The 21,653-nt window shown below is 38.3% G+C and overlaps 1 protein-coding gene across 7 annotated transcripts in view; it reads left to right on the top strand.

Moving 5' to 3' along the window:
• The window catches only part of LOC124858981 (SH3 and PX domain-containing protein 2A-like), a 106,146-nt gene that overhangs the window by 78,703 nt on the left and 5,790 nt on the right, over positions 1 to 21,653 (top strand). For 5 of the 7 annotated variants that reach the window (XM_047351348.1, XM_047351347.1, XM_047351352.1 and 2 more), the window contains 2 exons: positions 12,495 to 12,608; positions 18,224 to 18,307. In XM_047351348.1, coding sequence (XP_047207304.1) covers positions 12,495 to 12,608; positions 18,224 to 18,307 — 198 coding nt within the window. The remainder of the gene's footprint in view (positions 1 to 12,494; positions 12,609 to 18,223; positions 18,308 to 21,653) is intronic. The other 2 variants (XM_047351350.1, XM_047351349.1) reach the window with 1 other exon arrangement.

The raw sequence follows: 21,653 nt of genomic DNA, 5'->3' as shown, positions 1-21,653 counted from the left end.
CGAACACAAAGGCCTTTCATACATTTGATAAAAATATCTTGATGATCTTGAATATCATACCTTCAGTCAAACTTGATGGCATTAGTGTGATGGTCCGGGGCTGCTTTGGTGCTTTAATACCTGGGCGACCTGTCATAAGTAAAAACAAAAAGCCTGAAGAATGTACAACCATCTTCAGGATCATGGATAGCACACTAGGGTGATGTAGCATGACAATGAAGCCAATGACCCTATGGGAAAAGATTTATTTTCTTTAATAAATAAAATTTTAAATTCAATACATTGAAAACTGACTTGTTTATGTACTGAAGTTATTCTTGGCTGGTATTGTGACAAAAATCAAAGCCAGAACAATACTGTAAGGGGACAAAAACTTTTTAAGAACACTGTAATAATCATCAGTGCTGGAACTGTGTTACTTTAGGTGATGAGGTTGTTAGTACTATGGCTTTGCAGTCAGAATTTCAGTCTAAACCAGCCTGGTCTTTCATGTTTGGACTCTGCATATTTTCTGCAAGTCCTAGTGCTTCTTTCATCTTTCCAAAAGCAGGCATTTTTGGTTAATTGGCCTCTCTAAATGATATTGCACAAATCAAACTATCTAAATAACACATAGCACAGTTAGTACTTTGGCATAAGCAAATAAATAACAAATAGGAAATGTATGACTTTGTTTAGGGTATTAAACAGTGTTCTAGCTTGGGAACTAACAATCTACCGTATTTATGGTGTACACTCACACCTTCACTTTGAATCTTCAGATCTCAGTAGAATGACAAATGTTTTGTAGCAGAAAACAGCTTGTTGTCAAGGAATGTAAAAATTGTGAAATGCTGTCAATTTGCAGATTGTTGTTTCAGTGAAATGTCAAAGCTTAAATATAATGATGTTTACCCCACTTCTGCTGGGCCTGATATTCAGGAACAGCAAAATAGCAACATCTTTGCTGTTTTTCCTCGAACCTTCAGTTTACCAGCTTGGTATTTGCAGTTTCAGCACGAACATGCTTCCTTGAATAACAGAGGAAGAAACCTATAATTCTTGTCAACGAACCACCAAAGACATTAAACAGAAAGTTTGCCAAATGTTAAATGTCGGATTTTTGTTTTGCAGAGGTTGCCACAGCAGATGGAACACACATTATCCAGTCAGAGCAATCCTCATCCTTCACATTCCTTGAGACTAACTCAGAAAGCACTAACGACCATCCGAAGAAATTAACCTTGAACTGTATTTTTTAAAAAGGAAAGTCATGTGGGAGGTTTAAGCCAGGCATTTCAGCCAAGGCAGCAGCTTCTGTATGTTGCATCTATCAGAGGCACAACAGATGAAGCCCTTGGGGGGGCGGAAATATTGAAATTGTAAAAGTAGTCACAGTAGTGGTTAGAAGTCAGTCAGAAGAGACAACAACTTGTTTGAATCAAATGGATGGCCAAGTTCTAAATGCATTTTAAAAGGCTAGTCTTTTAGATGCTGAAGGACTAGTGTGTGTCTCAACCAGTGGGGCCTAGAAAGCAGATGAGCCATAGACCAAGGCTTCGTTTCGACCATGAAGGGATCCTTCAGAGTCTGGGTAGCAGTGAGGGTTGTGACTTTCATCAACACAGGCCTTAAAAGTTATTTTTTGCTGTTTTTGGCCACCAGCCCTTGTTGCCCTAAATCCTTCCAGGTAAGTTGAGGTGGGTCTGTTAGATCGTATGCTTTTCCCCCTCGTGCTTTTATGTATGATCTAATGTTAATAAATACAGGCACTTGAAATGAATCAACCTTTCTCCTATACTCAACAGTGGTGTCATGTATCTGTAGTTTTGCTGAGCCCCCACATTCCTCATCCTTCCACGGTGATGGAAACAGGGCTACTACGTGCTGCTGTGTCTGTGTTTCTCATATTCATAATAGATGGAATAGTAATGCCTTTACAGTTCCAGATTTTTTAAAGGAAAAGGTAAATTTGCAAGGGTGCAGTGACATAGCGTTTTGGGCAAACCATTGCAAAGGTATTAGACATGATTTAATATATTTGTACATCACAGTTTTGTTTTAATTGTCTAGGATTTGCTGCCACCCTAAATGTTACACTAATCTAGTTACACCATTGTAGTCAGGAATCTATTAATTCTAACAAAATGGACAAATAGGCATTAAGAATACTTTCATTGCTCTCAATGCATATGTCTATTGTACATGGCATTGGATGAGTGGAATACACAAGACATCAAATGAGGCTTTTAGTCTGGGACGTATCAGTTTAGATGAATGATCCAGAAATGTCCATCTATTTTTCGCTGTAGATGTCCTACCTGCACATTAGTTGAACCTGATCTTATCTTTTTTTTTTTTATAAAATCTATCTATGCAATGGATTTTCATGCTGTACAAATATATATTGTTCAAAGTTGGGTTGATGTCCTGCTTAAGTTGAGAGGGACATTACATTTGCCATGTTTGCTTTAACACAGAAATACTGTCTGTTAGGTTTGAAGCCTTTGCCAATTTGCTGATTACTGAACATACATGAAAGAGTGAAACTACCATTTTCAGTTATAGAGCTAGCTGTACATCACATATTGATTTCTGAATGGATAGCTCAAACTGTCCTGCATAGATTTTTATATGGGAAAAACAAGTACAGCTGTTTTGGATTTATACAAGCCCATCTTCAAGCCCTTCTTGCCTAAAGGCTGGGTTATTCTCACTCTGATTCCTTCTCAGGTACCACAATGTAGCATGAGCTGATGCTCAGCTGTGCTAAAGTAACCCCACTGGTGCCAGTTAGAAGCCCTTAGTTCAGAACCAGCAACACAATTCTTTTAGAGAAAGTGTGCTGCTCCACAGTGTGACTTGTTGTGGCTTTCCAAAGTCTTGTACCTCACCTGAGACACACCTGACCTCCAGATGCACAAACGGTACAATCTTGAAAGGTATGAGGGTTTTTTTGTCAACTCACTAAATGTCAAACTTTAAAAGCTGAATAAGTTGTTTGTTTCATTTGGTTACACTTTGCCTGCTACAGATCTGTAAATATAGTGTTGAAAAATGATAGATTTCTTCTTTCTTCCCTTTTAAAATAAAACTTTACCAGTTTGACAAGATATTTTATCTTTTGCAGCGAGGCAGTTCAACTATGTCTTTATCAGAATCATTCAGTTGCATTGATAGGCGTAGTTGTGGAAACACTCACACACGTACTCTCCTTCCAGACATTAGATGGATCTGTTTAGATTATCAGAAGCAGGGAGGAGACCTCACATAACTTACTTAATCTAATTAGCTCTTATCTGCTGTTGCACCTTTCGACACCTAAATTAAAAACTTTACTCCCTCAACTCATACCATGTGCCAATAACTGTTGGGTTTTTTAAGGTGAGCTCATTTGACATAATTATGACATTGCCTACTGTGCCTTAATTTCTGTTTTGATCATAGACATCACATTCTAAATCTGTTGGATATTAAATAGTTTGCATTTTGAAACATTAATACCAAGGCCCCCTGGGTCATGTAAGCACATTTACAAAGGTTAACATGTTCCAGAGATCCATGTAGATTTGAGAGTGTGATTTCATCTGAAAGTTAGGGTTGTGTAATTCAAGAAAATTGCTGTCTTGGCAGCAGGAGACCCACAAAACAGCTGTTTCTTTTGCGATGACCTCAGTTGAGGAGCTGTATCGCTGTAAAATACACGAAATGTTAACCCTGGGAAGTCTGAAATTGGCATCCAAAAAGTAAGAATTACTCCCTCATTTTTGTTAAACCTTGTTATAATATGATGCAAGATGTTTGGAATTGAAAGGTTTGTTTTAATGGAAGCATAAAGATGTGAACTTACACCACATGCCTTCTTGAAGTTGTATCTTTATCAATAAATGGTGCCTGCAAACTTTCTGTAAATGAATGCATGCAATAAAAGATGTTATTCATTTGCTTAATCCCCCTCATTTTAATATAATGTATGACTGTAACCTGTTGGATATAAAACTGCAGAGTTTTAAAAACCAGTGCTCAAATAATATGCATTTGTGTTTTGGTGTACTTATTTTGAGATTCTGTGAACTCAGTGTAAGCAGTTGCCATATGGAGGGATGGTTAAATTTTTAGAAAACTCTTGAATCAGTAAGACCATATATTTGCTCAGGCCGTTTAGATTAGCAGTGTTTTATGTCTATATGTGCTTTCAGTCTGGTTTTTAAAATGAAGCATATTCAAACACCTAACTCTTATACTGCTTACATTTCAAGCTATTGAAAATTATACTTTGCAGGTGTAAGCATCTATACATCTTACTCCAAATCCCCTGTTGACTCTTTATTGTGGTTGATTTCATTTGATGCACCATAAAAAGAGTTGAGTTTATGAGCCGTTAAACACTTGAGAGTTAATTAAATGTTTCACTGACCTAATGAGTTATTGTGACATTTCAAAACTGCCAAGTTTAATGTGATTTAACAAGATGATGTTACTGTGATTAAAAGCTAATTAATTATAATGCTCATATTTTTAGAAGCTTTGATTTGCACTGTGGAGAAGGGGAATCAGTAATTTATTTCATTTGATTAAAATTCTGTGGGCAGCATGTTGTGTTTTGTGTGGTTTGCTGTTTCAGTCTGATCTATTGGCATGATGTTTTGATTCAAGGCGAAGCTTTGGTTGAAAGACTGGGCCTATTATATGGCCTGTTATGTGTCTGACCGCTAGCACGCAAATGTCAGAGTAAAATGTTTCTTATCTCAACCAAACTAACTCAATGGCTAACTGCTAAATAATCCCACTTTAAAGCTTTTCATATGTTTTGCCATTGGTTAGCCCAGGATTGATTACAGTATTTTCCAGAAATGGGTAATTTTAGAAAAAAAAATAATAACATGTAAAGATATTTGTATTTCCAGATTTTATTGCCTATTCTTTCCGCTGTTGTTCATTCTTTGTGACCTTCCCTCCTTCCTCCCTTCACAGGGAACTTTAGTGTTTATCTTTTAAAACTTACCATACAAGACTGGGAACTCTGAAAAGTTTAGTCTGAGATCATATGGCATTTTTGCATGAAAAATGTTGAGGAACATTGTCAACAAATCTATCAGACAAATAATTAATTCTCCACATGCATGACACATCGAGCTGCATAAAGGTTTCAAAATATTTTACCTGTTGCCACCATAGAGAGTGACAAGCTTTTATCTGTCAACAAAGTATCTGTGACTCCTTCAGCTTCTAGTTTAATTTCTGTGGACAGGCAAAGAGACAGGAAGTCAATATGATGGTTATCTTAGTCATCAGAGTTTGGAGTGTTGAACAGCTTTTGAGTTTTTCACTGAACTGCCTTGCAGAAGTATAACCCTTTAACTACAGGTCCTTCTCAAAATATTAGCATATTGTGATAAAGTTCATTATTTTCCATAATATAATGATGAAAATTTAACATTCATATATTTTAGATTCATTGCACACTAACTGAAATATTTCAGGTCTTTTATTGTCTTAATACGGATGATTTTGGCATACAGCTCATGAAAACCCAAAATTCCTATCTCACAAAATTAGCATATTTCATCCGACCAATAAAAGAAAAGTGTTTTTAATACAAAAAACGTCAACCTTCAAATAATCATGTACAGTTATGCACTCAATACTTGGTCGGGAATCCTTTTGCAGAAATGACTGCTTCAATGCGGCGTGACATGGAGGCAATCAGCCTGTGGCACTGCTGAGGTCTTATGGAGGCCCAGGATGCTTCAATAGCGGCCTTTAGCTCATCCAGAGTGTTGGGTCTTGAGTCTCTCAACGTTCTCTTCACAATATCCCACAGATTCTCTATGGGGTTCAGGTCAGGAGAGTTGGCAGGCCAATTGAGCACAGTGATACCATGGTCATTAAACCATTTACCAGTGGTTTTGGCACTGTGAGCAGGTGCCAGGTCGTGCTGAAAAATGAAATCTTCATCTCCATAAAGCTTTTCAGCAGATGGAAGCATGAAGTGCTCCAAAATCTCCTGATAGCTAGCTGCATTGACCCTGCCCTTGATAAAACACAGTGGACCAACACCAGCAGCTGACACGGCACCCCAGACCATCACTGACTGTGGGTACTTGACACTGGACTTCTGGCATTTTGGCATTTCCTTCTCCCCAGTCTTCCTCCAGACTCTGGCACCTTGATTTCCGAATGACATGCAGAATTTGCTTTCATCTGAAAAAAGTACTTTGGACCACTGAGCAACAGTCCAGTGCTGCTTCTCTGTAGCCCAGGTCAGGCGCTTCTGCCGCTGTTTCTGGTTCAAAAGTGGCTTGACCTGGGGAATGCGGCACCTGTAGCCCATTTCCTGCACACGCCTGTGCACGGTGGCTCTGGATGTTTCTACTCCAGACTCAGTCCACTGCTTCTGCAGGTCCCCCAAGGTCTGGAATCGGCCCTTCTCCACAATCTTCCTCAGGGTCCGGTCACCTCTTCTCATTGTGCAGCGTTCTCTGCCACACTTTTTCCTTCCCACAGACTTCCCACTGAGGTGCCTTGATACAGCACTCTGGGAACAGCCTATTCGTTCAGAAATTTCTTTCTGTGTCTTACCCTCTTGCTTGAGGGTGTCAATAGTGGCCTTCTGGACAGCAGTCAGGTCGGCAGTCTTACCCATGATTGGGGTTTTGAGTGATGAACCAGGCTGGGAGTTTTAAAGGCCTCAGGAATCTTTTGCAGGTGTTTAGAGTTAACTCGTTGATTCAGATGATTAGGTTTATAGCTCGTTTAGAGACCCTTTTAATGATATGCTAATTTTGTGAGATAGGAATTTTGGGTTTTCATGAGCTGTATTCCAAAATCATCCGTATTAAGACAATAAAAGACCTGAAATATTTCAGTTAGTGTGCAATGAATCTAAAATATATGAATGTTAAATTTTCATCATTACATTATGGAAAATAATGAACTTTATCACAATATGCTAATATTTTGAGATGGACCTGTATTTCCACATCTAACCAGCTTCCCTGTCCCTGCTATAGAGCAGCACTATATGGTTGTGATTGCAGTGTTACCTTTTTTTTGCCACACATAGCATTTTGCATATAGGTAAAAAAGAACAATTTCGGTCTTGCTTGACCTAATTTCACATTTGGGTTTCCTTCACACAGCTTAAGAAAAACTCCATTGGGTTTTTCTTATTGCTTTTTTTGAACAATAGCCTTCTTCTTTTGGCTCTTCTTTGAAGGCCTGGATAGTGGACAAGACAAGCAATAATGGTTTTCTTGTTAACTAATTTTTCCTCCTGAGCTATCTATCACAGCAGCTCCTCCAGAGTTACCATGGGCTTCTTGATTGCTTCTCTGATTGATGATGTCCTTACAAGGCCTGACTAGTTTAGGTGGAGGGCCATGTAGGATTACAGTCAAGCAACACTTTTCTGTTACACAAGATGGTTTCACAAGATGTTCAAAGCTTGTGAGATTGTTTCAAAGCCTAATCCTGCTTTAAATGTGTTCTTAACTTTTTCCCCTCACCAGTCTATTGTGTCTTTATGATTGTGTTTGTCCACCAATGTTCTCTGAGGTATTTACAAAACAGCTGCATTTAAACAGACTAGACTCTAGACCACTATTTTGGTGACTTCTGAACACAATTAAATTACAGGTTTTAGAGTAAATGCTGCTAAATACAAAAGCACACCACACTTTTAAGATTTTTATCTCTAAAATATAATGAAAAAAACATATCATTTTAGTTCCTTTACATTTATGCACTACTCTGTGCAGGGTTATCACATAAAATCCCAATAAAATGCACTGCTTGTGGTTGTAATATGACAAAATGTAAAAATAAAGCTCAAGGAGTATGAAATCTATTTTACGGCAAGGTGCACAAGAACGGCACATTTCTTTTATTCCTACACTTATTCCTCTTTTGGTGTTTCATAAATGTATGCATCTCCCTTCTGTTCTTCTCATAACTATTATTAATAATAAAAAGCAACTACGGCACTTTATACTGGGAGACCTTCACAGAAAGTGTACACTTGAGGTTTGGACCAGCTGTGAATGTTTCATGGAACAGTTCTGTCCTCTTTATGAGTCGTCCACACAGCTGTCAGCCATATTGTAATCCTGTTGCCACAACAAATAGTGTGTGTATGTGGCATATTAAATATAGCACAGTTTTTTTTTTTTCCTCACAAAGATCTGATAAAGTTTTACAATTGAGGTTTGACTTTACACATGATTAATTTGTTCCTCAGGTGCCATGACAATTTGGCATCCCATTGAATCAAACCAGTTTTCTGTGTTCAGGGCAGTCAGTGTCTCTAATCCAGCAACCAACCTACCTATCAACTAAAAGATATAATCTCTCTATTTATATGTATCCTTTACATAGATTTTTTATGCTTAATGCTATTTTATGGTCTATTTTAGACCACAAAAGGTATGCATAATAACATACAAATTTAACTGAAGATTCTAATGAAAACAAGAAATATGTATTAGATTTTTCTAACAGTGCGTTTTTAGGTTCTTCTATCATGACTTATGTCAGTAAACAACTGAGTTAAAATTTCATCCAAAGTAGTTTAAAACTCAATTAGGCAGACATTTCTCCTCAGTTGCTTATTGTTCAATCCATTCAGATGGATGTCTGGTGGTAAGGCTGTGGTTAACGCAGCTGCTCATTTTCATCTCAACAGTTTAAACAGTACTTTTTAAAGGATAAAAACACACATAGATGTCCAATCTATTTGCTAAATGACAAAATACTGAGAGAGAAGGTATTTAAATATTTTTGTAACTAAATTTTGATGTTTATATACACTGTGATCACTGTGGCTTTAAATAATTTGGGGAATCCCAGATGGTGATGCAAAGGCATTGTAAGCTTCCAATAGATTATTTCACAACATTTGAGTTAAATGGAGGTGCAACAGTGAATTATTTTAAGGTAGCACCTCAAACACCTTGTTTGCTTATGAAACATCATGGAAATCAAATGAAATCTGCCAACGTATTGAGAGGAGAATTGCTGACGTCCACAAGTATGATTCATCCTTGGGTCTGAAGGTGCCACATTCAGCATAGACGACATGGAGAACATCCAGTTATCATACTGTTCAGGTTGAAGATGGTTCTATGTCTCAAAGATTAATGTATGAATTTTGCATATTGAGTCCAGAACAAAAGCGATAGATCCTGCAAAGATACAGGCTGAGGATGTCAATATTCACAGTGAAACAACTCCTGAAACAACATGGGCTGAAAGGCGCTTGGAGAGGAAGATGCCATTACTCCAAAAGCAACATAAAGAGTGTTACCATTTATGAACCATTACATTTTATGTTTTGGCTGTAAGGATTATTGATTAATAATATTTATGAAAAAACATAATTAAAAGTCAGGAAATTATTAATAATTCAGGAAAATAATTTCTTAACCAAAAATCATTACTTACAAATAGAAATCAGAGATGTCCTCTGGTGTTGTGATTATGGGCTCAAAAGCTCTTAATAATTAGTTATTTATCATTAATAATTGATCATTATTAACCAAAACCACTAAATATCACTGTTTATTCAACCGCTTCATTGAAGGTGGGGGAACTTTGACCTTATTTTGACAGATGAATCACTCTTGCACGAAATAAACACAAACGCTTCTCTTAAATATATGTGAAGATTTACTGAAACCATATAGCCCTGATATAATTACTACTCTGGTCCAAAAACCTTCTCCTGAATAACAAACACTATTCTACACAAAGGGGATAAAAATGACTACCTAACGATGATAATAAAAGAAAATATATGCACACTGAGATCAAACCAGCAGTTTTATGGACAAAATGTGCAATTTGGGTTAACTTGGAAGGAGAAGCCCTCCTGGTGTGCTGATGTCTCGATTGCGGCAATAAGCTGGTAAAACGGTGGGCTGTGCCCTTAGCCTCTAGCAGCTGATTGCCCCAAATCTCGAACAAAGAATCATAAAACTCTGAGGCGGGAACTCGGTAGAAAAACCCCAGTAATAAAACGGCCACGAGGCTCAGACCCCAGTTGCTTTGAATGGAAAACTTTAAAAGTCCAACTTCTAACTCCTGGCTGATTTGGAATCAACTGGACAAAAGCATACATATGCACCCTGCTGATCGCATCCGCGCTGCGCAATTCAGCACACCTGCTCAGCAAATCAAACAACTCAACATAAAACACTTCAATCAGTATTGCATGCAACAAGTTAATACCTTGGATTAACTACTGGTGATTCTAAATCACCTTAAACTATCTCTCATCCTGCCCAGACTTCTAAATACACCTATCCTATTTAATATAGAAAAGAACAAAATTACTTTGACATTGATTTCTTCTCTCCATCGGTTGAGGATGGGTCAGGCTTGAAGAAAAACGAGGGGGGGGTCAACTCAAAGTAAAAAAACGGTAAACTTCTCATCCGTCCAAAACGGGGAAAATATGAAGAACTGTTTAGTAGACTTAATCACAAGGGAAAACTCATCTCCTTGGAAATTAAACCTCTGTGGGGTTTTCACTTGCGCCGGAGTGTCGGCGTGGTCTTCGATCCGTATATGAATCTTCTGGCCGTCTTGTATCAGACAGAATTCCAGCTTTCAAGCTCTTCCGGGAATGGCCGTGTGGAGAAAAGGTTCACCTGGGAGCTTTTGTCTCTCCAGATATGCGCCTCCGTTGCGTCGTCCCGTGAGACACGGTGGAAATTTTCCGCGGGTTTTATAATCCTGGATAATGTCAGAGCGGCGACATCTGTTGAGCGCATGTTGAACTGTGCAGCCTAGTCGGTCTGTATGGCCAAAACGGATGACCCCAACATGGCCATAATGACTTATGTTGCATTCGGAGGCAAAAGGGAGATGCTTGCAAGGTTGGGAACACCCTCCCAATTGGTAAATAGGGGGATGGCAGCTTCATGTTGTGTGGGTATTTTGCTGGAGCGGAACTGGTGCACTTCAAAACATTTGACTGCATAATGAGAAGAGAATATTATGTGGAAATATTGAAGCAACATCTCAAAAAATCAGTCGTTAAGTTAAATCATGGGTAGAAATTGGTCTTCCTAGGCATTCCACCAAAGTCACTCAAAAACAACAATGTCTGTGTTTTAGAGTGGCCATGATGAAGCCTTGAATTCTGTCAAATAGAAATACTTTTAATAAAACGTACAGTCCTAAAACAGGAAAGGTTCAGTCTGATATAATATAGAATAGTGTAAGAAAAGGTTGCTAGTGTTTTTATTCCGTGTATGTAACTATCTGGTGTCAATTGTATCTCATCATATTGAGAGAACCGCATTAAATTATTGGGGTGTGGATGATTGTTTATGGCTTTCGTACAAATTCAACATACATCATCGTATTTTAATGATGTATGTTGAATTTGTACGAAAGCCATAAACAATCATCCATTATTAAAAAAAATAAATAAAATAATACAGGGCTGCACGGTGGTGCAGTTGGTGGCACTGTTGCCTTGCAGCAAGAAGGTCCTGGGTTCGATTCCCAGCTGGGGGTCTTTCTGCATGGAGTTTGCATGTTCTCCCCGTGCATGTGTGGGTTCTCACCGGGTACTCTGGCTTCCTCCCACAGTCCAAAGACATGCCTGTTAGGTTAATTGGTAACTCTAAATTGCCCTTAGGTGTATGAATGAGTGTGTGCGTGGTTGTTTGTGTGTTGCCCTGCGATGGACTGGCGACCTGTCCAGGGTGTACCCTGCCTCTCGCCCATAGACTGCTGGAGATAGGCATCAGCTTCCCTGTGACCCACTATGGAATAAGCAGTAGAAAATGACTGACTGACTGACTGACTCATTAAAATACACAGAGTGTACCCTACTTTAGAAGAGAACCTTAACACGAATTGCTTATTTGGCAGAAATTTCAAAACATAATGAGCACACATATGAACGTAGATGCTCATTCACTAATTTATTTTATTAAATTTTGACTTTAAAGTGAATCATTACGTTCTTATTTAAAGCTGTCAGAGGAAAGTTGTCATCACACTGAGTGAAATTAAATCATGTCATCTTTAGCGCTGCAAATGGACAATTTGGCTGGGAAAAGCATTTCAACTGTGTCCTGCCCAGTGAAATTTGTGGCTGATCCTGATGAAATGCAGATTTAAAGAAAACTTTGTCGTGAGTCGACCTGTTGCCTGCCAGTGTTTGCTTTGATGTTCTTGGCAGTGAAAGTGGTCGTCATGTGGGCAAAAGGACCAGGTTTTCCATGCTGGTTTTGAATAATGGTTTGTCGTTGTGATTTGATATTTTACATATTAAATAACAGCTCACTGACTGAAACAAACATGAACTGATTTATTTCAAATCCAAGCAAGAATTCATAATTATTTATTTTTTAAACTGCAAGGAGACTTCATCTCCTTGCCTTTGCTGTTTATGATAAATCTACACCATTTTGATACATAGTGTACCTTGGAATTTGTTACTTAAATAAAAGTTTGCCTGCAGGTCTTGCTGGTTTTCAACTTCTTTTGTCTTTTAACAGGTTGGTGGTTTGTCAGCACTGCAGAGGAGCAGGGCTGGGTACCCGCTACCTATCTCAACTCCCATAATGGGACACGGGATGACCTGGAGCTGGGTGCCTCCAAAGCAGGGGAAGGTAAGTCACTGCAAAGACTTCCTGTCTTCATCCACCTAAACATTAAAACACAGCCTCAAATATTCCGATACATACCCACATAACAGGGCTTTGGAAAAGTGCTTTACGAAGGTTAAAAACAGAAAGACACACATTTAACCACTAAAGATACACACAATGAAATGACAAAATGATCAAATCAAGGAAAGAAACTGATTAAAGAACTAGTTATTGATTACAAAACAATGAAGAATTAAACTTGACAGAAGTCTCTCAATTATAGAGGATCAGGAACTGTGGAATGGATTGGATCAAAGTGCAGGATATTTATGTGTCAGAATGGCCCAGTTGAAGTTCAGACCTAAATCCAATTTAGGATCTGTAGAGCCTTTTAGAGACGCTCTCCTGACTGAGCTTCAGCTATTTAGAATGGGGGGAAAAAAATAAATTCAAAACCAGCTGAGATTTGCCCCAAATGACTCGCTCTGCACGTCTGCATTGCATTACATTGCAAACGTGCCGAGAAATTGATTTAATTGCAGCAGGGCCGAGCTCAATTTGTGGCAGTGGCAGGCAGAACTGGTAGTTCCGGAAGCTGCCACCGGAACTGCCACAGCCTGCCGCAGGGTGGCAGGGGATTCTGCGAGGATGCCAGAAGGTGCCAGACCGGCCGTAAAAGCTTGCCGCTGTTTTTGTGGAAGCTGATGCTGATTATCGGCAAATGGGTTGTCATTGTTGTTATATCCTGTTACCTTTAAATAATGATTTCATTATTGATTATTATTTAATAAACAGCTTTAGACCCATAACATAAGGTGATTGTATTTACTTGACATGGAAAATAAATAGCACTATGTGTATGTGTGACGTGTTGAAAGGATGACGAAGATTTATTGCACAAACAGCTGGTTTATTATAGAGCACGAGCGGCTATTCTGAATTGTCACTCACAGAAATTATAAATAAATGCTTAAAAACACGCTGAATGTCCCAGGCCATAAGGCTGCCACGAGGATGCCACAGCCTGCCACCGGAACTGCCAGTTCTGCCTGCCACTGCCACAAATTGAGCTCAGCCCTGCTGCAATTCAATCATTTTCTCGGCATGTTTGCAATGTAATGCAATGCAGACGTGCACAGCGCCCCCTACCGAACAAGATGGGTAGCTCAGTCAGCAGGGAGCGAGGAAGAGCGGCTGCTGACATCACTCTGCTGTGCCCGCCGCTTGAATGCTTTTTCGTTTTCGAGTTCTGGGCAGTACTTTGCGGGCAGACCACGAAAACGAAAAAGCAATGTCTGCTTTGTTTTCTTTTTGATTATGGCATAAAATGTGCAGTCGTTGAATTTTGAATTTTGGTAGCTATTTGCTGGGGTACATTTTGAAAAATAAATCTCAAATGTCTTTTTCTTTTTCATTTTAATTAAGTGAAAGAATGAGCAGTCTTGAAGAAGAAAATTAAAATGCAAATAGGATTATTGATTACTAATTTCATTTATGAGTCAAACAATGCAGCCACATTCTTAAAATGAAAAAGCTTTTTCATTTCAAATATGGTTACGATTTGCTTCCATAGTTAAAGAGGGAACTACAAAATCACAGGGCTGAATACATATAACCCCTACACTGATCAGATTTTATTTTTCAAAAAATGTGTAAAAATATGTATGATTTTTCCTTCACTTTACAGTTATACACAAAGTTGTGTTCATGTGAAATTTATAAAATTCTGTGCTTGTGACAAAGTTTCAGGGGTATGAATACTTTTCCAAAGCACTGCACCCACATACATATCTCATTGATTGATCTGCAACAAAGTGGGGAAAACTCAGGGCAGCGTCTCCACAGCCAGTCCACGCTGACAGCTGAGGTCCAGCAGCCCTGAACACCTCTCTCTGTCTGCCTGCAATCACGTCTTCCCTTTAACAGGGTGTATATTCAAACCTGGGTAAACAGCAAGGGGTGCCAGGAGGGACCAAACCGCAGTGTCTGAAGTGATGCACTGTACCGTAATGCAGTAGGCAGGAAAGATACAGTGCAGCATTAAGGGCGATGACCACCTTGGAGTGAGCTCATGAAAGAGGCAATGATTTTCAGCAGCAGCAGAGAGAAAAATAACAGAATATTTTATAAGTCACACTGTTTGAATTATGGCTGTGGTTAAAAAAAGAAAACCAGCTCTGACGTGACTTAACACAGTTTCATGCATTGTCTGCTTATCATTGCAAATTGATGCTGAATGTTGATGTTAGGGTTCGTGAGTTTACTGAAGTCAAAGATGGCCTAATCAAAACCTTAATAGCAAACACACGTTATAGAGATTTGTTTTCACCAGAATAATAGGCCAGCATGTACAACTAAAGTCTGGAACCAATCAGCATCATTTCCCTGTTGGATGTGACAGGCCTTCAACAAGTCTCATGTGATTCTTAGCGTATGAATGGAGAGTATTTTACCTAAAACTGATTTAGTTCAATCAGTGGAGGCTTAGTATTAACTGCAAAATACTGGATTTCCTAACAAAGTTCTTTTATGAGACACAGGATTCGGTTGACACTGGATGTCTTTAAGACTCCTGGATGGAGTAAGACAATAGATGAGGTGCTGTGGTCAATACTGGAATGGTTCCCGTGCTTGGACCTGCTGGGCACATTTGTATTAATAAAAGGTAATAACAGGTTTATTGACTACAAATGTGCATACATGTGTCAATGCCAAAACTCCTCTGTACCATATTCAGTTAGAGGTAACTGAAGTTTGTTATTAGAGTTATCTGCTGGAGGGGTAGGGAGGGACAATCTGTCAGTATAATTAGTGTTTTTGTGTTTACTGAGTCATGGGAATGGCATGAAGTTCATAAAGTTCATCTTTGTCAGTTCATTATCCATCTGTGATGCTAGAAAACAGAAATTAGAAGTGGTGATAAAAAAAGGAAAAATTATCATGCAAAGCTGTGGAAAAATTATTTTTTTCACCTAACAGATTTCATCTGTTTTTGCTTTTTTGTCACACTTAAATATTTCAGACCGTCAAATAGATTTTAGTATCAGGCAAGGGTAAAATGAGAAAATACAAAAACCTTTTAAAATTATGATTTCATTTATTAAACGAAATATATCTATTCAAACCAACCTCGTCCTATAGGAAGAAGTGATCGACCTCACTTTATTAAATTAGCCATGAGTTGGAAAGCTAAGGTTAAGTTTCAGTGAAGGTTCAATCAGTCAATTAAATAGAACCTATTTAACATCATAAAGTAGGCTAGAACAATCTCTATAAAGGCAGCGCATTATGCCCCCATCTAAAGGACATGCACATAAGCAAGTCCACTGATTCACTGAAAAATAAACAAAATAATAGTTTTTACAGTGACCTAATCAAATCCAGATATAAATAATAGATATAAGTTAATCTGTTAGAGAGCAAAATCCTTCCTTTGTTTTGTATTCAAACTATTTGTAAAGCTCTTGGAAAATAGGTTTGCTTGCCTTTTGACAGAGACACATAATGTTGCCATGATAAGTGGGACACTGGTTTGAGCAACAACTCAAAGGAAAGAGCATAAGGGAACAAGCAGCTGGCATTGGTATGTCAAACAAATCTGCCAGAAATTTTACATTTCTCAAATTTCATTTGTTCAAACTTTTTAAAACTGAAATGTAAGAAGACAGTTTGGCAAATGATAGGGGTTGACGTGCCAAACTATTTCTGTCCTCTGAGTAGTTGCCAGGCAACAAGTGAATAGTATTGGGAGAAACAGACTGGTACATAATCCCCACATAAAATAGAATTTGTGTTGTATTTACTCTATGGGTTTCTTATTATGGCTTTTAAACATTGTTTACCAGTTCAGAAAGGGTCTGCTTCACTAAAAGATTAAGCAGCATTAAACCAGAGACTGTGCGGCCATCTTATTCACAAAGGATCCACTTACCTGGTCCTCCAGATTCCTCCATAGAGTACTGTGAGTCCTCTTGATTTGGGATAGTAGATTAATTTTAAAAGACATATTAGGTGAAAGTAAAGCATGCAATGTTTGGCAAGAAACCATTAATGTATTTTTTTTTTATTCTGGCTTATACTGCCTGTACCTGTAATCCCAAAACTGTAGTGTTGAAATGTGTAATAATTGTATTCCAAATATAAATGCTTCCTGTGAGATGGTCTTCTGGATGTTCTGAGAACCGTTAAGTGCTTCATCTTCCTAAAGTAAAAACATGACGTGATGCAGAAGCACATTTCTTTCAGCCTCTGGGCTGGACGAGGACTCCTGTTTATAGTGCCACCATGCACAGTGAACTGAATGCAAAGGGTGATAAAAAAATATAAAGTGTGAAATTTAAGAATTATTAGATGCTGCTGACATGCCAGTGGGTTGTTTGAGATGCATGCAAGGAAAAAAATCCTCTCTGTCCTCCCTTCACAATGTTATAGATCTGTGTAAAACAAAGGATAAATATGTGAAAATGCACCTCATGCCCACTATATAGATATAAATATACATTGTTTTTTAAATTGAATGGAAATTGTCCATACAGTGTCTACAATAGATAGATTTAGGTATTTAGTATGGAGATTAACTAAATTAGGCATAATTTGGGATCATTTGTCACCAACAAGCATTAGTACCACAAAGAGGGTCTGTAGAAATGCTGGCCTACTGCCACAATAGGTTTGTATAAAACATTTACAGCACTGAAAGCAAAACCTGTGACACTGGAGATTATGTGAAAATTGCTTTTGTCATCTTCAAATTAAAGGTTGGGTTTTTCAAAATCTTTCACTTTGATATTATGCTGGATGCTATATTAAGACCAGTAGTTCACTGTGGGAGAATACGTTTCTCTGTCTTTGTATCTTTCATGTCTGCTGCAAGAGAAGATTAATTTTGGATTGTATATCAGAATTGTTGTTTGAGTCAAAAACATTTTAAATTTGATGGATGTGCTTATGCCTGCATATTATTGATGCTATTTGCTTTGTGAATGAGATGCTGATTCTGGAGGGATATGATCTGCAAAATTTTAACTTTACTTTAAAGTTATTTATATAACTTATATTTATATGAATTTATTTGCATATTGAAATGCTTTTGTCACATTGACATTATTCACTGCTTTGCTCAATTATCTATAACATTTTTGAAAATTATTTTATAAATTAAAAATATCAAAACAAATTATCTGTCACTTGTGACCGAGGTAGTAAATATAAATTTGGTTTCTCTTGTTTTGTCAACATAGTAAAAAATTATTTTGGACGATTTCATGTGTACATCTCCAGCAGGTGGTGCTTTCAGTTGGTTCTCTTAATTAAACGGCCTTCCTGCATCAGCAATGTGTGCACCAGATGCTTGAACACAACAGGATGAGAAAACCATGCTAACAACATCCTAATTACAGACTGGAGCGAAAATGTCTCGGTCCTCCCTAACCATCCATCTATTCTTCCATCCACTCTAACTGCCTATCATGTTTTGTTCTGTGGTCTTGTTTTTGTGTCCTCTACGTAGCTAATAACGGGCCTCCTCTAGTTGGGCCCATGTCATTTGTGTGCTGCGTGTTTGTGTAACGTTTATGCCTGCTCTTCATGTCTCCATGTTTGTTTGCCATCGTCTGGTCACCACAATTGTGTGTCAGTTACTAAGCGACATAAGGCTCATCTGAAGAGGCTGGACCGGAGATGGACGCTGGGGGGTGTCATCAGTCGGCAGCAGAGCCGAGGTGAACTAAGATGAATGACCCATCGCCTCCCTTCCTCCCTCTCTCTCTCCTTCTTTCTATTCCTTTGGGTTATTGTTCTCTTCACACCATCCCATTCATTGTCTTTCATCACAACTCAGCTTGCTCCTCTCTTCACATGGACATATTGGCTCTGTTTTGCATCTTGTGTTGTCTTGCAGCAAAACCCGTTCATCATGTGGCACCATCCACAAAAACTAACCACTAACCGATGCTTGTGTAAAAAGAAGCAGTATAGCAAACGTTAAATACGCCTTTACATGCACCAATTATTAACACTAGGCTCAAATTGTGGTTAAAAAAAACCTACTTTTTGTTTGTGGTTTCATTATAGTTGTACATTGCGAGCCAAAACTAGTAATCTGAGCTTTGCAGAAAAAAAAAGAAAATCATTACCCACTCATCTGAAAGTAGTTACATAACAGAACTTGGAATGCCTTAGGCTGCATTTTAGAGCTGCATTTTACTTTTTATGAGGAAATGAAGCATGCATGTAGATTTTTAATGAATATGGGCTCTAGCAGGAACAGACAATTATCCTGGAGTAGTTCAGATAAAAAACACTATTGATTGATGAACAAAGAACCTCATTAGTAACTGTCTTAGGTATTGGCAAAGTCACATTTTCTTACAAGAGGTGTCTTTTGATTATGGACAAAGAAGAGAGGGAAGGCCAAGCTTTGCTTCTGGTATGTGCTCTTCTCAGGATTGTTGTTTCTATCCTATGACAAAAAAATAATGTTGGCTGCCTCTGCAAGAATAATTTATAGTGCTGTTGCAAGCAGTGCATATAGCGGTTAAGATGAAATCTGATTCAAAATTTCCCTACGTGCTGTTTCTGAGGGGAAAAAAAGATCTGCCAGATATAACACAAAGTGGTTGAAACGATGGATAAAGCACATGAAACCATCCTGTGACCATTACATTTGTTTAGATGAATGGATTTGCTTCTACACAAGCATTCAGCTTAAATTTGAATGTAGAATACATTTTTTTGTGGATTTGTGCTCATTGTGGCACAGAAAATTACTTCTTAACTGCTTGTCTCCCTTTAAACATACTCCATCTGTTTAGACAGGAACTGCTATAAGAACAGGAAACAATGACATTACTCTGCCCCTTGGCCTCATGGGAATGCAGAAATGAACATGATGCCTATGCTCACTATCGTGTGCAGAGTGAGAAGATGATCCCTATTACAAGACCTAGGACACTGGGATTGTGGCCCCTGTGCTTTGGGTTTCCTAGTTCAGTACCCTTTAAAACATTAACATCATTTCATTGCATTCGTGAAGTTGTGTTCTGATTGATGCAGTGCCTTGCTTATGTATGTATACTCCTTGAACATTTTTATATTTGTACATGTCCCAATCACAAACTTCAATGTATTTTATTGTACTTTTATGTGATAGACCAAAGTAGGGTAAATTTGTGTTGTGTAAAGAAGTGATACATGGTTTTCAAAGTTATTTTGAAATTGTGGAGTACATTTCTATTCAGCCACATATTCTCAAATGATTTAGGTCCGGACATTGACTAGGACAGTCTAACGCATAAGTTGCTTTGTTGTAAACCATTCCATTGTAGCCCTGTTTAGAGTCGTCCTGCTGGAAGGTGAACCTTCACCTCAGTCTCAAGTGTTCTTGAGACTGAGTTGAAGTTGTTTTCCCAAGATTTCTCTGTATTCGCATGACTAGCAGTGACCCTGTCAAGAGAGTTGCTTGTGCTGAGGATTTCTGCTGCCCATCCATAGTTACCATGGCGTTTTGGCTGCCTCTATGATTAATGCTGTCCTTACGTAGACAGTCTGGACTTGGTAGGATTCCAGTTATGTCAAGCTTTTTCTTTTTTCTGATGATAGATTAAACAGTACTCAGTAAGATGTTCCCACCTAGAGGTATTGTTTTATTACCTAGACCTACATTAAACTGACTTCTGAAAGCAATTCTTTGCAGTCAGTCAGTCAGTCAGTCATTTTCTACTGCTTATTCCATAGTGGGTCACGGGGGAGCTGGTGCCTATCTCCAGCAGTCTATGGGCGAGAGGCGGGGTACACCCTGGACAGGTCGCCAGTCCATCACAGGGCAACACACAAACAACCATGCACACACTCATACACCTAAGGGCAATTTAGAGTGACCAATTAACCTAACAGGCATGTCTTTGGACTGTGGGAGGAAGCTAGAGTACCCGGTGAGAACCCACGCATGCACGGGGAGAACATGCAAACTCCTTGCAGAAAGTCCCCATGCCGGGAATCAAACCCAGGACCTTCTTTCTGCAAGGCAACAGTGCTACCTTTGCATTCTTTGCATTGGATTTTATTTAGAGGGGGCTGAATACAAATACACGGCACACAAGTCATATTTCTATTATAAAAAAATGTTGGAAACCATGTATTTTTTTTTGGTCTAAGATAAATCTCAATAAAATACATTGGCATTTGTTGTGGCAACGTGACTAAAGGTGTGAATACTTGTAAGGCATTGAAACTGATAGCATATTGTCAGTAGTAAATAGGTGAATAAATAGATGCATTAAAATTAGGCTGGATGGTCAAATTACATATTTTGTTTTAGAGGGGAGTTGTAGACACTCATCTTCCCATTATGCAATATATATGTAACCTTTTAATTCCAAATTTTACCTTTCCACAGACAATCTATATCTGTCAACCTCTGGTAGAGAAAAAATAAAACAAACTGGGAGACAGCTTGATCTGTTTTTACATCATTTATTTATTTTAGCAAACAAATTGCCAGGACCTAAGCCAATTCTCCTCTTTATTCCTTCCACCGAACATTTTTTTTGTTGGCCAAGGGATCAATTAGAAAACAATAGACCTTTTGAAGGGATAAATATGTTATTCTACCACCACCATGGTGGCTCAGTGATCTTTGTGGGTATTAAAAATCAGACTGGAGCTCAGTGTACAGTGATTACAGTCCTCATGCAGTGCATTGTAGCTGTTAATTCTCTTATAATGTTATGAAAATCTTTGCTATACAATTAACTTAATACCACAGCGCACACCATTTGTGTAAGGCCAGATAACTTTTTTTACTGCTGCAATTGGAAGAACATCTTCTTAAAGGCATCAATTTATAGTGTCTTGCAGATTTTTACTGCATTATAAAGTATTTTTGGCTTTATAAAAAAATGTAAAATGATAAAACATGGACGAAAACATTTTAACACACATACGAAGCACATCAATGCAACTAGCAACTGATACATCTTGCAAAAATTACATCCAGTCGAAGAAAGACAGATCCCTGTATCAATGCTTTCTGTATCATTCTAAAATGCTGGTGCCAGCATTTCAAGA

Source organism: Girardinichthys multiradiatus, chromosome 22, assembly GCF_021462225.1.
Source record: "Girardinichthys multiradiatus isolate DD_20200921_A chromosome 22, DD_fGirMul_XY1, whole genome shotgun sequence".
In the NCBI taxonomy this organism is placed as follows: domain Eukaryota; kingdom Metazoa; phylum Chordata; class Actinopteri; order Cyprinodontiformes; family Goodeidae; genus Girardinichthys; species Girardinichthys multiradiatus.
This window is presented reverse-complemented; position numbering and strand designations above follow the sequence as displayed.